We start from the raw sequence: 16,764 nt of genomic DNA on the forward strand, positions 1-16,764 counted from the left end.
GTTTTTTTTTTTTTTTGCCTTTTTGGGTCACACCTGGCAATGCACAGGGGTCACTCCTGGCTCTGCACTCAGGAATTACCCCTGGTGGTGCTCAGGGGACCATATGGGATGCTGGAAATAACTCAGGTCAGCCACGTGCAAGGCAAAAGCCCTACCCGCTGTGCTATTGCTCCAGCCCAAATGGTATCACTTTTAATGTTGTCCCTTGGTTCCTTTCTATTCTAAAACAAGGTTTTCTTCACCACAAGTAACTTGCCACTAATTAATTTTATTATTATTATTATTATTACTATTTTGATTTTGGGGCTATATCCAGTGATGCTCAAGGACTACTCTTGGCTCTGTGCTTGAAAGTGGCTTGTGGTGGTACTCCTGGGGCCACATGGTGTTGGGGATCAAATCTCAGCCTCCCACAAGCAAAGCCTGAGCTCAGATCATTGAGCTGTCTCTTTGGTTCTAATCTCTTTAATTCCTACTTCTCACATTTCTTGAAAGTCTTCAAGTGCCAGCAAACTTGAGAATGACTTGAATCAGTGCTATTTTTCTCAAAAGGGCCGTGAGTGACAGTCACTGGCTTTGGGTCCCTTGCTCCATCTGGGCTGGCATCTCTTCAGTCCTCTGGCTCTGTCCCATGTGGTCATGGGATAGTTGATTCTACTCCAGGTGGCATGTCTGTGATCAGTAAGATGGGCAGAAAGAAAGATCAAGAGCCCTGACTTTTCTGTATGTGTTCTTTATTAGAAAAAAAGCAACACGATTCTGGGACGCTTCTGTCTCCTGGCCTGGAAGTGCATCAGAGAGCAGGGGCGCTGGTAACAATTATGTACCTCCCCCACATCCTCCATAGGAGTCAGAGAAGGAATTTACAATAGCCAAGATCTGAAAACAACCCAAGTGCCTGAAGACAGATGAGTGGGTCAAGAAGTTGTGACATATACACATAATGGGACCCTCCTCAGTCACAAGTTAGAGCCTTGCCTTATGCTACCACAGAGATGGAACCAGAAATACGCCAGAAGGGAGAAAAAGAACAAATACCGAATGTCTTCATTCATGTATTGATTATAGGAAAGTAAAGTCAGGGGCAAGTGACTGCCAATGGAAAACAAACTTTTGGACTCTGACCTCAGAACTGAGGATAGTGGAGGGCAAGTGGGAGGGGCATTAAAGAATGTCCAAAGGTTTAATGACTGTGGTGGAACAATATTGGTACTTCGGTAATAGGTGTCACTTAGTGACATATTTTGAAGAGGTATAAAATTGTACAGGTATAAAATTGTACCCCTGGACCACAGACTCTTATAAACTAACTTTGCCTCTGTGAAACAACCAGTAAATACCCAACCCAAGGAAGAGGTGTGATTTGCCCATGGTTCCCCATTTGGGTCCCAGAGGTGCATGCAACGGGGCAGACCAGAAGTGGTGGGAGATACAGTTCTGCTCTCCTTGGCCATTGGCAAGGCTGGGCCAACCTCTAGGTAGCATGTCCAAGGGCTTGCTGGGCAGCTGGGCTCCATCAGCCCACCAGGGCAAGTCCCCTGTGGTTCATGTGGGCAGTGAATAGTGTTCCACCTGCGCGCTGCAGACAGAAGCATGGTCTCCCTGAGCAGGTGGGATCACCTCTTGGAGCTGCGAAGATCCCGCCTTCCTGGTGCCGTGGGAGAACGGGCCATCTTCCTGTCATGTCCACCTGTCAGGTTTAGCTCAGGAGAATGAAGCCCCCAGCCCAGCTCATTTTTGCCCTTGGAAATATAGCCCCTTCCACTCCCCCCCACTGCCCCTCCCCCAAATGACCTCAGGTGCAGCCTCCAGGGCTCCTGACCCAGGCTACACAGACACTGAGTGAAGCTGGGTGAGCAAGGGTGGGGTGCACAGTCCATGCTCAGTCAGGAACTTCCAGGATTCACTGGAGCCAACTGGGGAATTAGCTTTGGTTCATTCCTGGATGCTTTCTGTAGCAACTAATGCTGTGGATTCAGGCTTGACTTCACTAGAACAAGCCTGGTTGATCATTCTGTCAATAGTCTGACTTCGATGCACGGTTTCCAAGAGTGGAGTAGGACTAACATCGAAACAACAGGGAGAGGGGCTTGGGCAGGAGAGATAGTACAGGGGCTCATTAAGGCTCTGGCCTTGCACATGGCTGACCCTGGTTCAATCCCTAGCACTTACACAGAGCCAGGAGTGAGCCCTGTGCACAGCTGGGTGTGGCCTTTCCCCCCAAAAGGGGGTGCTAAGAGCCCAGGGGTGGAGGTCTGGGGCAGAGCCCCTGCCTTGCAAGTATGAATCTTCAAGTTCCACCTCTTACCTTCTAGCTGCCCGGTCACTGTGTGGTCCCTGAAGCCACAGCAGTGTCTCATCTCTGGCGTGTCCCTAACCAAGGGTGCTTCCCACACATCCCCGCCAAACCCCCATCCTCAAAATATCCAGGGGGAGAAAGACAGAGGGGGAGGTAGAAAGTGTCAGGATGCATCATCAGGTCAGGGGTGTTGGTCATGGGTACTTGTGCCAGGCTGTGTGTGCCATCTGGGCTGCTGAGCTAGGCTGGACAGCACCCCCAGGCACTGGAAACTGCACACCACGCCAAATACGAGGACGTCTGGGGGCAGCTGATGTGACTTTACAGGCAAAAAGGAGAGGAGGATTAGATCTTTCACCCCCAGAATTCCAGGACTCCTCCGCCCCCAGATGGCTGCAATTACCAAATGGCCGGATGGCATTTATGAAAGGGCAGAAGGCTCAGCTAAATAGCAGCCTCAGTGCCCAGCGCCTTGTCCCTACTCTCTGCACTTGACTTCCAGAAGGCAAAGGCAGGGCAGCTCTGCAGTTAGGTGCTCGGGACCGGGACCCTTGGCTGGGGCAGAGCAAACATCACTCTGCTGGGCTGCAGGGAAGGTGCAGGTGGAGTCCTCGAGTACTCAGAGACAGAATCGCCTGTTTCCTACATAAAGCCCTTCTGAGCACCCTGGAGAGAGGAAAAAATGAAGAGCCAACAAATAAACAAAAAACCCGACAGTTCCCTTGAGACATGTTGGTAATGGAAAAGGCAATTTTGCTCACGAAAGGCCTTTCCCCCCAACAGGCCAGGGGATGTGGATCTGCCAGACAGAAGGTCTGTGCCCCCCGCTGAGCTGAGCCCTCAGCACGCAGGAAAGGGGAAGCGGAGAGGCCGGACCGGATGGACACTGCAGGAAGAGAAAGGAGCCGGAGAGTCGCAGAGGAGGGCGGCCACTGCGCCCAGGCTGTCTGCTCCTCGGGGCGGCCCTCAGCGGTTGGACCCTTGGCAGGGACTTCCCCGGGCACTAAGCAAGCACACGCCCAGCTGTTCCTGGGGGGCGGTGCTGGCCATACAGTGGGGAAGGGAGGTGATAGCCGAGCAAACTGGCGCGGGGTAAGAGCTCCAATATGTGGGTGAAACTGTGATCTGTCAAATCCACCCTCAGGAGTTGCTGGGGTCCCCACCCCCCACCACAGCCACCAGCAGGGGTCCCTGCTGGTTACACAGCCCGGGGCAGAATGCTGTGGCTTCTCCATGCTCCTGGCAGAGACCGGGGAGCCGTGCTGGAGTGTAGACGCCTCCTGAGACCAGGGGAGCCGTGCAGATGCCTCCTGAGACCAGGGGAGCGTGCTGGAGTGTAGACGCCTCCTGAGACTAGGGGAGCCGTGCTGGAGTGTAGACGCCTTCTTTCCCCTCCTGGGTAGCTGTGGGACCTAGACCCCTCTTCTGTGTCCCCCAGACACTTGTCCTTGGCACTCTAAGAACAGTCCTGGAGCACCCCCATTATCTGGGGCTCCCCTCGCCTGCAGCCCCAGACGCAGGACAGCGCTGCCCTCCTCCGAAGAGCGACAGGTGGACTCCCACCACTCCCAGTGAGTCACATGGGCCCAGCCCGGCACCCCACCTCCCGTCAGCCAATGTTCCAGGCTGTTTTCCCAGAATGCCTGGCTGAGCCCCAACCAGGCCAAGCCCTGCTCTCTCTGGCCCTGCTGCTGCTGAAGCTCTCTGAGGCTGGCTGGAGGGGTCTCAGCTCGAGGGTCACCCCATGGGCACCTTCATCGGGAAAGACATCTCAGATTGCCAGCCCTGGCAGTGCCCACTGAAAGGAATCAGAAGCTCCGTTGTGAGTGGGCAAAGGCTGAACACGGGGCATTTACGATGAGTGGCTGATCCTCATGTTAAAACCCACTCTACTAACCATTAGGAAAATGCGGGGTCATTGGCATGCCAGGGATCTAACCCTGTTCTGCCGCGTGCAAGGTAAGCACCCTCCCCACTGTACTACTGTTGCGATCCAACAGCCTTTCTTTTGGAAGACGTAATGTAGAAACTGGCACAAATATTAGCAGACAGCCACGAGCAAGGTACCAGGCCTCTTGATTCTCTGTTCACTCATGAGGGGTGGGACACAACAGCCCCTGTGTGCCTCTAGTCATCTAGTCCTAGTCCTGCTTTGCCACCAATCGTCTTTCCTCATGGCCTGGAGCAACAGCTCTGCTCACTCACACATGCCTCCCCACCTGACAGGCGCTGCACGGTGCCAGAGGCCCGGGACTTAGGGCCGCCATCTCCCACCTTCCCCACCCTGAGGCCAACACGCATCCCGCATCCTGGCCCGTGGGCTGGTGTAGAACCAGGAGAAGCGAGCAGTGGGCTCCATCTGTGGTGCGAGGGGGTGAGCGTCTCTGCAGTTGTCATGGAGTCGAGTGGGAGGCAAGGGCCTGGGGTGTTCTCTCTGCAGACAAGCGGGCCTCTGGCAGCGCTGGGCAGAAGGTGCTGAATGCCAGCCTCACACCACTTCAGGAGCACAAGCTGATACAGGTCAGGGGCTGGGAAAGTGCCATGGGACACACAGGCTGGGACGCCTATGTGGGAAGGGATCCCGACCTCCAGATACACGAAGCACATATGGGCAAACATCATGTTGGGCTTCCCTCTGGGGACCCTTGGCAGCACAACAGCATCACACCGTGAAACTGGCCTCTGGGCCCCACAATCCTGCAACCCAATGCTGAAGGCGGCGAGGCAGCCCCTGGCTCAGGCAGCCCCCTGGCTGGCATAGACACTTCGGGCAGATCTGGTGGAGGGCAGCAGACTGACCCCTGTGCTTCTCATTCACGCCGAGAGGGACCATTCTGTGGGAAGGTGCCCACCCAGCAGGGCTGGGTCCCTCCAGCTGGTCCCTCTGGGCTCTGCGCAGCCCCTGATACCCCTTCTCAAGACTGACAAGAGCGCCTCTCTAGTGGGCTCTGGCCTCCCACGACGCCTGTCTGTCCCCTGGGGACAGAGGCCCTGGCACCCTGAAGTCTCAGCGTGAGGAGCCCAACCCAGCCGTGCGCTAGCCCCAGGTGGAGACGCGGGGAACATGAAGTGCTGTTCTCTCACACTTGTGCCTTCTGCCCAGCAGCCATGACTCTCCAGGGCATGGCTGTGCTGGTGCCCTGGGACAGGCCCCAGCAATGGCCACAGGTGAGTCACAGATGTCCCTGATCCTATCCCCATAGCTGCTCTTAAGGATGTCTGGCCTGGAAGGGCATGTAGAGGGGGCATGGACCCTGGCAGGGAGACCTGTGCCCACCTCTATGGGGAAACACTGATCTGGTTGGTCCAAGAAAGGCCTGGGCTGAGCGCACCAGGAGGGTCTCTGGGGCAGGTGACCTGGTCCCGTCTGAAGGCCCCAGAAGACTGCTTCTGGAGGGAGAGACCACCAGGAGGTGAGAAGGGACTTGGGGGGACACCCACGTGGGTGGGGTGAGGAGAGGGAGCACACGGCACACGGGAGGGAGACTCTCAGGGAAGCTCCTGGGGGCTTTACAGACACGGCCCTGCAGGAGGGAGTTCAGTTCTGAGCAATGGGCTTCTCCTGTGTCCTCACTGCCCAGAGGACACCCTTAGGTGTCCCTCACCAAGGGCAGAGCTCACAGAAGACTGTTGGCTGGCAAGCCTACAGGCAAGTTACATGATTTTACAAACTCAAACAAAATAGAAATCATCTGGGTATTTATATTTTTATGTTGTTCTTGAATTTTCCTCTCAGTAACTAGAGAGCACATAACTTTTAGGAGGTGACTTCCAACTCCCAAAGAACCAGAAGCTAGTCCCATGGGGCAACCCTTTCCCAAATTCTGAGGGACGCTTGTTGCTTCGACACCAATCAGTAGCTGGTGTCTGGGAAAAACAAGGTTGTCCCGTCAGAGACAGTGGACAGAGTCTGTGTGGGCTTATCCCTCCCAGAGCCACACCAGGACTGTTCTCACATACAGGGAGCAGTCCCAAAGCCTTTCCCAGACCCCTTTGACAGATAGATGCTTCACAAAACACTCAAAATCTCATGCAAGAAAGCAATCTCCCGAAGCCACTAGTAAGTCGCTTTAAAGTCTCATCTCTCACCAGTACCAAACTCTGAGTTGTGGAGGTCATTCACAGTATGTAAGACACAGCAGATTTTCACTCTAGTGTGGCTGGGGACACAACTGCCTTGGACGAGAAAGTATCCTGGCTTGCTGGGAACTCCAGGAAAAGTCCCCTGACTTCTGCACTTCCGTTTCCTCATTTGTAAAGTGGGATTTGGCACACCATATTCTGTAGATCATGAGATTTTGAGGTGGTCACGTGAAAGCCCACACAGTCAGAGTCTGGAGTTAATGACTGGCAGAGAATAAGCAGGGATCGCTGTGTCCTGCAGCAGAATCAGAGGGAGGAAGAGTGACCTCACTGAGCCAAGGGTTGGCACAGAGTGGACAAGGGCAGCTTGTAGGTCTACTGCAGTTCTCAGGACTCAAGAGGGCTATTCCCTGGGGGCGGGGGGTATTGGAGGACATCGATAAAAGAAGGAATGAGTATTCAAATTCACATTTCATACATTTTTAGCTCTAAAGATATGCCAGTTGGGTGCATATGCTGCCTGATCCCATGTGCTGCGTGTGCCCCCGTGGCCGAGCATGTGTCACCCACATCTCCCCTCTTGAGACGTGGACTTTCATGCTTTTGTGTCTAATGCTAAGATATGTGTGTGGGCTCTCTCTGCCCTTGCAGAAGCCTGGGTTTTCTCGGCACGTTCCTTTCCACTCTCTCACACTTTTTCTTCCTCTTTCAAAAAACCTCCAAATAAAATCTGTTTTACTTAAAAAAAAAAAAAAAAGATATGCCAGTTAGCTTTTTGCTGTGTAACAAATGGCCCAGAAACTGCGTTTTAGGCAATGATCACTAGTTTGGTTATTCCCCAGCTTGATTCCCTTGGGCCGGGCTCAGCTAATCTTGCCTGGACACAGGCACCTCGATCCGGCTGTGGGGTGATGGCTGATGGTTTGCGTGGTCTCACAGGACATGCCTTGCGTGTCTGGTGGTAGTCTGCTGGTGGTAGTCTGCTGGTAGTTGCCTTGGTGGTCTCTTGAGCAGACTGGCTGAGACTTAGGGCAGGAGCACCCCAAGATGAGACAAGACAAGCGCTGCCAGACCCCTGGATTCCAGCTCTTGATGGAAAAGCCAGAAGTAAGTCATGGCTGGCCACTGAAATTTTCCCACGTTGAGGCTAACTCTGGCATCTTTGCTGGGGCAGGTGGTTTGGTGGTTGGGAAGAATTCCACCTATGTGCTCTCATGAGGATGGTTCTGTACACCTACCTGTGTGGGTGTCCTCCTTCACACTTCCCCTTCTTTTCTCTCTTCAATATACCCCGATTCAGCTTTTGTTCCTAATGTTCCATAAAAGAACTCTTGTCAAAGTTCCTTTCAACCTCCACCAAGAGATAGCCCAAGGTTAAGTCTCTGTCAGAAGAAGCTGAAGCATCTGATGTGCACTCCATGCCATATCCCTGCCAACTTCTTAAAGCCCTTTCTTCTCCGTGTCTCATTCCCGGCATCTTGCCTGTTTTCTTTCCTTTTTTTTGGGGGGAGGGCTACACCCAACAATGCTCAGGTAGCATACTCCTGGCTCTGCACTCAAGAATTACTCCTAGTGGGGCTGGAGCGATAGCACAGCGGGTAGGGCGTTTGCCTTGCACGCGGCCAACCCAGGTTCGATTCCCAGCATCCCATATGGTCCCCTGAGCACCGCCAGGAGTAATTCTTGAGTGCAGAGCCAGGAGTAACCTCTGTGCATCGCCAGGTGTGACCCAAAAAGCAAAAAAAAAAAAAAAAAAAAAAAGAATTACTCCTAGTGGTGCTCAGGGGACCATATGGGAGGCTGGGAATCGAACCCGGGTAGGCCGCGTGCAAGGCAAATGCCCTACCCGCTGTGCTATCACTCTGGCCCCATCTTGCCTGTTTTTCTTCACAGCCTTCATTTCAGTGCTGAACAGCTCTGGCATCTGGCTATGCCTCTCTTCTCTTCTCCTCCCCATTTTCTCCCAGTGTGATTCACAAATGGCCAAGGATTCCATTGATATGGTGACCCACATTTCTATCACCCAATCCAATCCCACCACCGAGTTTCCTGGGCAATTTCACCTGGATTGTGGAAACCATGTCTCAAAGTCTGAAATGGCCAATGCTATTTATTTGGGACCCCTATCCCCCTCCTCTCCTCATGGCCCTTCCTTTGGTAAAAGGACAGCAACACACTCATACCTACTAGAGGCAAGCATAGGTGGGGTCCCTGATTCCTACCCCCTTACATTCCCCACCTACAATCTCTGCATGAGTGACTGTCACAGAAACCCCAGTGCCACCCTGCTTTCTGCATGGCCCCTTCTCCAGCCACGCCTTCTTGTTCTAGGACCACAGTGATTGTCTTCCGACAAGTTCCCCTGCTCCCAGCTCTCTCCTATCCCTCCTGCACAAACCAGATTCTACATCAATAACTGCTTAAAACTGCCCCAGAAATTCTCACTGAAAAGGGAAAACCAAACTTCCCAAGCTCCAAGGCTCTGCCAGGCCCTCCTCCCTCATGCCCTCCACCCCGGCCCTGCAGTCTCACACAAGCCCCTCGAACCTCTCCAAGTAGTTCCCGTCTCATGGCCTTCCTACTTGCTGTTCCTTCTACTTGCAGGAGCTTCTGTGGGACCTTTAGGCCTATACACTTCCTGACATGAGCCCTTTTTGCTATTCATTTTCATAGGCTTTTGTCTGCCTCTGCCACCCCCCACTCACCAAGAGAAAAGAACGGGAAACTCTCTCCAGCCTTGTTTACAGCCATATCCTCCAGACCCTCGGGCAGGCCCTGGCTTGCAGGAGAAGCTCCACAGACACGGCTGATGGAGCTGACCCTGGGGACTACCCACCAAGATAGCTTGAGCTAGAAAAGAAACAGTCCAACTTAGTGGCTGGGAATCAGAGTCCCAGAGAGAGGCACGGGCCCAGCAGCACAGATGCAAAGCTGCGCCCACCAGCCAAGTTTGCTGGCCCAGTGTCCCAGTGCCCAGAGCCTTTCTGTTTGTTTGTTTATTTGTTGTTTGGTGCTCAGGGCTTCCTCCTGTATCCACACTCAGGGTTCAGGGGTGCTGGGGGGTCAAACCCCAGGGAGGCTGCATGCAAGGCAAGCTCCCTGCCCGCCGTGCTATCGCTCTGACACCCACTTCTGAGAATCTTCTCTCATGAGCTGAAGGCGAGGGTTAGTTATTTCTTTTTCCAGGAGCACCCCTGCCAGATTATCATGATAGCAGACCGGGAATAAATTTTGCCACAGATGCAAATATCTAGAAAACAAACACTTGGTTGCAAGTAGCCACAAAACTGCCTCACACAGTCCTGAGAAGTTCAGGTGTCAGCCCTGTCTGTCCTGAAGAGGCAGGAAGTCTCTCTGAAGGTCCCAGGCCATCTTGGGCTGCAGGGAGGGGTTCGAGCATCCAAGACATCTTGTTCTCCTTTTGGTTCAATGCTCCACCACCTGGCACGGACGGAAGAGACTAGAGGCTAGAAGCAGGATTCGGTTAGACAGAGAGTCACAGGAGGCCAAGGGGGCCACACCCCTCAGGACAGACGACCCCACCAAGGACTCAGTGCAAGGCAGCCTCCCTAAATCATATCCTTGCTCTCTGAGCAAGCTGGGGTCTCCACATCATTTTGCCATGCCACACTGTTAACTGCCCCTGAGGCAGCCTCATTCCTGACTGACTGAGCTGATGCCTTCCCTGAGGGCCCTGGGGCATCCTTCTGTGGAGGCTGAGCTCATGGGGGAGATGATGAGTCTCTGCTTCACTCCAGACTCACTGACTTCACGCGGTAACTTGATCTCAGAGCTGGCAGAAGGGTTCACACTGTGGAAATGCACCACAGGGTCGTCCTGCCACTCTCTGCACTAGAGCCAGCTGGTAAACATCTACCAGCAGCAACCCCCCCGCCCCCCCCCCCCGCTGGCGAGTGACCTCCTGGGGATAGCTTTTAGGCTAAAATGCGGGCTGCCCTCTTCCCCCTCCCGGCTGCCTCTAGCTCAGCACAGTCTGATCGCTTTAGAAGTTTCTGGGCCCTTTACATTCATACTGATTCCCAGGTGTTTCATTTCAGAGATGCAGAGATGCAGAGACAGCTCACCAGGGGGGTTCTGACCTGCATGTCATAGCACCTGTGAAACAGATTGTGGAAGTCCAACAGGAAAATCAATGACAACACCATGATAAACTAGTTTACTGGCCCCTAAGCCCAGACTACCTGGTCAAAGAAGGGAAAAGTTGGAAAACAAATGCCGTTTCTTCTACTGACTTGGAGTCTTGGTTGGGGCCAGGTTTTGGAGGGGGTGGTGGAGAGGGGCCACAGAGGGACTCAGTAAGGAACTCAAGAAGGGCTGTGCCAGCGCCCCCCAGAATCCAGGTTCCCTCTGAGGGGACGTTTCTCTGTCATTCCTCTGGGCATCTTATAGGGGTTCAGCCAGCTGTGAGGGGCCCGGGAAGACTGGAATGAGGAGAGAAAGGGCAGCGAGGGAAGGGCTGGAATGCAGAGCAGGGCAAATGGAACAAGGTGAAAAAGCGAGGCAGGGAAGCTGTTGCTAGCGGTCACCCCTCCCAGGCCAGGTGCTATGCTAACCCGGGGGTGGGGTGGGTGGGGACCCATATTCCAAGGCTCAGTGGACAGCGGAGGAGAGGGGGCGGTAGCAGAGAAGTCAAGAGCTACTTCCTCCACCTTGGGAACAGAAAGTACAGCTCAGCCCCCCTGGGAGGGCGCCTTAGCCCTGAGCGCTGCATTTGGAGGGAACCAGGTGGCTGGCTCCATCTCCGGGCACTACCCCTTTTGTACCCGGAAACTTCTTTTTCACCCCTCCCTGAAGGCACTGTCACCCTCCCCAACCCCTACCTTTTTTTTTTCTTTTTGGGTCACACCTGGCGATGCACAAGAGTTACTCCTGACTCTGCACTCAGGAATTACTCCTGGTGGTGCTCAGGGGACCATATGGGATGCTGGGAATCGAACCCGGGTCGGCTGCGTGCAAGGCAAACACCCTAACCATTGTGCTTACTTTCTTCCTCCCTCCCTGGGCACCTTTAGGAGTCGGGTGGGGGTGCTGTCTGGACAGGACATGGGTGCCGTTCCCGCCCTTGCCACCAGGAGCCACGACCTTTAGGTCAGTTCAATTAGTATGGACACCATCTGTCTGGCTCTCCTTAGGATGAGCGTGGCCAGGGAGGCCAGCAGGGGTGAGTGTGAGAGGGACCCCCAGCCCCTTACTGACCCCCTGCTGGCTGAGGAACGGCCTGTGGGAAGAGGCTGGGTGGGGTCTGATCTGCAGGACCTATCGCTCCAGCTCCTGGAGGTCAGACCGGCTCCGCCCACTCGGGCTGGGTGTGTGCCAAGGCCGGGCTGAAGGTGGGTTTTTCAGAGGAGGAGGTGGGGCGCATGGGATACCTCGCACCTGGGTACAGAGCGGGGGATTCCCAGAGTCTGGAGGGAGTCTCCATCAGGGTATAACTGGGGGCAGCTCCCCGGAGGGCCCCACCCTGCCACACCCCCCCTGGAAACCGCACTCCTGCCTCCTCAGGCGGAACAACTCCGCTTCCTTATTGCACTCACCTCTTTTGCACACTTTTAACAGCGGGGAGGTTCATTCCTGCCCCCTCCCCAGGGTCTGCTCTCAGGACGAGACTGCAAAAGCCGCCGTGTCTGCGTACTCGGAGTGGGCACGCTGGCGCCGTCCCCAGTTCCGCGTTCTCCCACGACCCTCGGCGCTGGAGCACCCACGTTTGCAGCGTGGCAGGAGACCTCGCCCCCTCTGCACCCTTTCCCCGCCCTGGCTCCTCGAGGTCCGCGGCCGAAGCCCTGCCCCCGGCCCTCCCCCTTCCAGACCCTGCTCGCGCCCATTGGTCACCGCGGCCGGCTGGTGCGCGGCGGGGGCGGTGATTGCGGCGCGCGGGTGTCAGTCGTCCTGGGAGGGCGGGTGACTGGGCTGGCGGGCGGGCAGCCGCAGGTGGGGGACCGAGCCCCGGAGTCCCGGAGCCCCGCGGCCCGCAGTGCCCAGGATGCCCCGCGGGGACTCCGAGCAGGTGCGCTACTGCGCGCGCTTCTCCTACCTCTGGCTCAAGTTCTCGCTCGTCATCTACTCCACGGTGTTCTGGGTGAGTGCTCCCGGGAGGACGGCGGTGGGGAGGGCTGGTCCTCCGCGGGGAGCGGGAGCCCGGACTCAGGACCCCCGGGAGGGCAGGGACGCCCCGACGCTGACTCCGTGTCCCCGCTCGCTGTGGGGTCCGGGACGTCCCGGCGGCCCGAGCCCAGCCCCAGCCCCAGCTCCAGCCGCGCCTCCCGGAGCCCGGAGCGGGCGATGCTGTCCCCGTCCCCGTGCGCGCACCCGTGGCTTTGGGCCCTGGGTACCGCCGGCCGCGCCCACCCCGCCTGCCCGAGAAGCGGCCAGCCTTTGTGGCCTGGGACAGGGGACCTGGGCTCCCGCCCGGCTCTCATTATTTACTGGCCAGTGCCCCTGAGCCAGCTGCTTCTCTGCAGAGCCTGAGTTTCCTCTGGGCCCCGGGAAATGTGCGCACCTAGTCCAAGGCTGTCTGGGAAAATCCCCCGGACCCCCAAGCCGGCCCACTCTGATGGGCTCAATAGCAACCTTCACCCCCCCCACACACACACACACCCCACCCCACCCCGCTGCCCTTTACTTCTCGTGTCTGTTGGGGGCTAGTGGTCAGACATGAAATTGACGTGGACTCCTGGCTACCACTTTCTGAGCGTTCCTGGGGGACGTTGCTGCAATTCTCTGCGCTACTGTACGTGGTCACAGCAGTTGGCTCCAAAGGTGGGGCTGAGTGGAACAGGGGCAAGTTCAGTGCTTAGTTAGCATGAGCACCCTGAGGCCTCAAGTAGGGAGTTACTCTTTTTATTGTGAGCGGGGAAGCTGGTCTGTGTGCTGTGCCCACCAAGGGATCCGGTCTTCAGATGGGGATTGCTGATTGGTCTGGGTGCCATCTAGGATCCAGGACATCTTTTCTACAGGTCTGCTCCTGCCACTCTAGAGTAGTCCCCTGCCCCTCTGGGGGCATGGACACCTATCTCCCCTGCTCCCCAAACACGCTGGCCACCTCAACCCTCATGTGACCTTGTCTAGTGTTGGAGTATATCCAGTCTTGGGGCCAGAGGGATAGCACAGCGGGGAGGGCATTTGCCTTGCATGCAGCCAACCTGGGTTCGATCACCAGCATCCCATATGGTGTCCCAAGCACTGCCAGGAATAATTCCTGAGTGCAGGACCAGGAGTAACCCCTGAGCATAGCCAGGTGTGATCCAAAGAGAAAAAAAAATTTTGTCTTGTCACTGACTTACAGGGAAGTCTTAGGCAAGTCACTTTCCTGTTTGGGACCTGTGAGCTGATGAATTCCTCATCTGAAATATCCCTAGAGATTCAAGGTTGAATTTTGATGTAAGATTGTTTTTAGAGATGACTAATCCTATAGTGATATTCCATGACAGGTGGGAGGAGGGTGCTGGGGGTGTAGCTAAGGGATGGAGCGCAGTTCTACATGTGTGAAGCCCTGGGTTCAATCCCAGCATCCCTCTGATTAATGCCCAAACAATGAGGTAGAGTTGGATATTCTCATACAATTGTGTTCAAGTTAAATTAAATTTAAAAGGAATTTTAATCTGTTTTTTAAAATTGAATCACAGGGAAATACACAGTTACAAAGTTGTTCATGATTGTGTTTCAGTCATATAATGGTCCAACACCTGTCCCTTCACCAGTGTACATTTCTTACTACCAATTTCATCAGTTTCCCTTAGCAACGCCCCCACCCCCGACACTTTGCTTCTCTCTTCCCCACCTCCCCTTAAAATGTAAGATTTTTGTTTGTTTGTTTTTGATTTTGGGTCACACTTGATGGTGTTCAGGGGTTACTCCTGGCTATGCACTCAGGAATTATTCCTGGTGGGCCTGGGAATCATATGGGATGCCGGGGATTGAATTGGATTGGCTGAGTGCAAGGCCACTTATAAAGGTGAGGAATATAAGTGCCTTACTGACTTTACTATCTCTATAGCCCCCTAACATGTAGGATTTTTTTTTCTTTTTTGAGTCACACCCAGCGATGCACAGGGGTTACTCTTACTTCTGGCTCTGCACTCAGGAATTACCCCTGGCAGTGCTCGGGGGGACCATATGGGATGCTGGGAATCGAACCCGAGTTGGCCACATGCAAGGCAAATGCCCTACCTGCTGTGCAATCGCTCCAGCTCCATATAACATTTTTAGCCAGGATATAGCAACATTTATGTTTTCCAATCTTGGGGCCACATGTAGCTATGTTCAGGGCTTATTCCTGGCTCTGAGACCAGGGATTACCCCTGGTGGGGCTCCAGGAGCCAAGTAGGGTATTAGGGATGAAAACTGGGCAAGCAGGCAATATAGCAGCATTTATGTATCATGATACAATCATGTTTATGTATATGGACACACACAGTTGAGGTTTTTAAATACTTTTTATTTAGTCACCTTGAGTTACAAAGTTATTCATAATTGAGTTTCAGGCATACAATGTTCCAACAATGATCCCTTCACCTATATATCCAATTCTCTCCACCAATGTCCCCTGTTTCCCTCCCACCCACCAACCTGCCTCTATGACAGGCACTTTTTAAATACATTTTTGGCACTGTGGTATAGTTGAGTTGTGAACAACTCAGAGGTTAGCGGCACCAGTCTTCTGCCATGGAAATCTATGTGTAACTTTTGACACATCAGAAACTTAATTGCTAATAGCCTGTTGCTAACCAGAAACTTTGCTGATAGCAGACACAGTCAATTAATGCCTTTGTATGTTTGTTATATGTGTTATGTACTTACCGTGAAGTAATAGGGGAAAAGATAGCCTAGCTCCCAGTCCAGGTCTCCAACTAGGTGGGGTAGAAGAGAGATGAAGTGTATTTAGCTAGAGGATGGCACTTGGATTATAGGTGGATGCTCTAAGGCAGTGGAAGGTGGTATGTACTGGGACGGGAGCAAGTTGAGTTGTCATTCAAAGGTTCTCTCTCTCTCTCTCTCTCTCTTTCTTTCTCTCTCTCTCTCCTTTTGGGCCACACCCAGAAGTGTTCAGGGGTTACTCCTGCATTCAGGAATTACTGAATGGCCCTGCATTCAGGAATTACTCCTGGCAGTGCTTAGGGGACCATATAGGTGTTCCGGGGGCTGCTGGGATGCTGGGTCAGCCATTTGCAAGGCAGGTGCTCTAGCTAGCTGTAACTAGCCCAACTAGGTTTCTCTTCTTATTTTGCATCAAAATCAACTAAAATGTTTAAAGACCCCTATAAAAAATGTAATTAAATTGTATAGGTAGAACTGTGCCAGGCTAGGTGATCTCACAAAGCCCTTGATCCCAACTCCGGGGTTCTCTGTCTGCCCCTCACTTTCAGCTTCTGACGATTAGAGTTGAAAGAGAGCAGGAGAAGAGGAGTAGGAATAAGGATAGACCAGGAGCCTAAAGGTGAGGAGTATTTCCAGCTTCATCCCTTTTCTCTGTATGTGATCACTTGTCTTATTTTTCCTCTGCTTTCCTGTCTATGAAATGGGTAACTTGGGTCCTGCCCTGCACATCATTGGGATGTTGCAGGTACTACACAAAAGCAAATCTCCCAGTAAAAGGAAGCTTGAGTTTTCCAAGCTTCTGTCTAGTACTAGCCCTGCGCCCTGACTGACCCTGACCCCATGGTTTCCTTGGGGCAGGGTTAAGACTCCACCTTGGAATCCTGTTGCTTCAGCCAGCTGAGATTGTCTTACCAATCCTTGACTTCCCGTCCCTGGAAGTATTTCTGCTTAAAAATCTCCCTGCTCATGCCAAGAACTCAGCCACTTGCCAGCTCTGCCAGGCAGCTCCCAGTGCCAGAGTTTGGCCGTAGGGCAGAGGCCTGGTGAGTAAGTCATTCGTCCTAGGCAGGGATCTGTTAATTGGAAACCATTAAGAGAAAGCCCATTCTCTCCCTGAGGGCAGGGGAAAGGTGGGAAGAGGCAGAGCCAGGGGTATGTGCAATCTACGTCTCTAGGAAGTATTCCTTTCATCTCATCCTTTCTTTTGAGAGCACTTTTTGGGCCGCACCCAGGAGTTAAAAGGGCCTGCTCCTGGCTCTGTGCTCAGGACTCATTTCTAGTAGGGCTCAGGGGATCCTCGGTGGTGCTGGGGACCAAAACCAGGGTGACCATGTGCTGAGTAAGCACCTTGACCTCTATACTACTGCTATAGTCCTCATCTCGCTCTCAAAGGAGCCCTGAGTTTCTAGGCACCTCCTGCAAGCCTTTTGGCTTTAAAAATTACTGCCAAGTAGGAAATTCAAAGACGCCATTTAAAAGTACAAAAATGTAGTTATCGGCCACAAGTCTCTCTCTTATTCCTCTCTGCTGGTCTACCTCGTCCAGGG

At 53.8% G+C, this 16,764-nt stretch overlaps 1 protein-coding gene across 2 annotated transcripts in view; it reads left to right on the forward strand.

Annotated features, from left to right (window-relative positions):
• Positions 1-12,317: 12,317 nt before the first annotated feature.
• Positions 12,318-16,764, forward strand: part of TSPAN15 (tetraspanin 15) — a 54,481-nt gene continuing 50,034 nt past the window's right edge. For both annotated transcript variants that reach the window (XM_004617116.2, XM_055139508.1), the window contains exon 1: positions 12,318-12,479. In XM_004617116.2, coding sequence (XP_004617173.1) covers positions 12,384-12,479 — 96 coding nt within the window. In that variant the 5' untranslated portion in view covers positions 12,318-12,383. The remainder of the gene's footprint in view (positions 12,480-16,764) is intronic.

Source organism: Sorex araneus, chromosome 5 (genome assembly GCF_027595985.1).
Source record: "Sorex araneus isolate mSorAra2 chromosome 5, mSorAra2.pri, whole genome shotgun sequence".
In the NCBI taxonomy this organism is placed as follows: domain Eukaryota; kingdom Metazoa; phylum Chordata; class Mammalia; order Eulipotyphla; family Soricidae; genus Sorex; species Sorex araneus.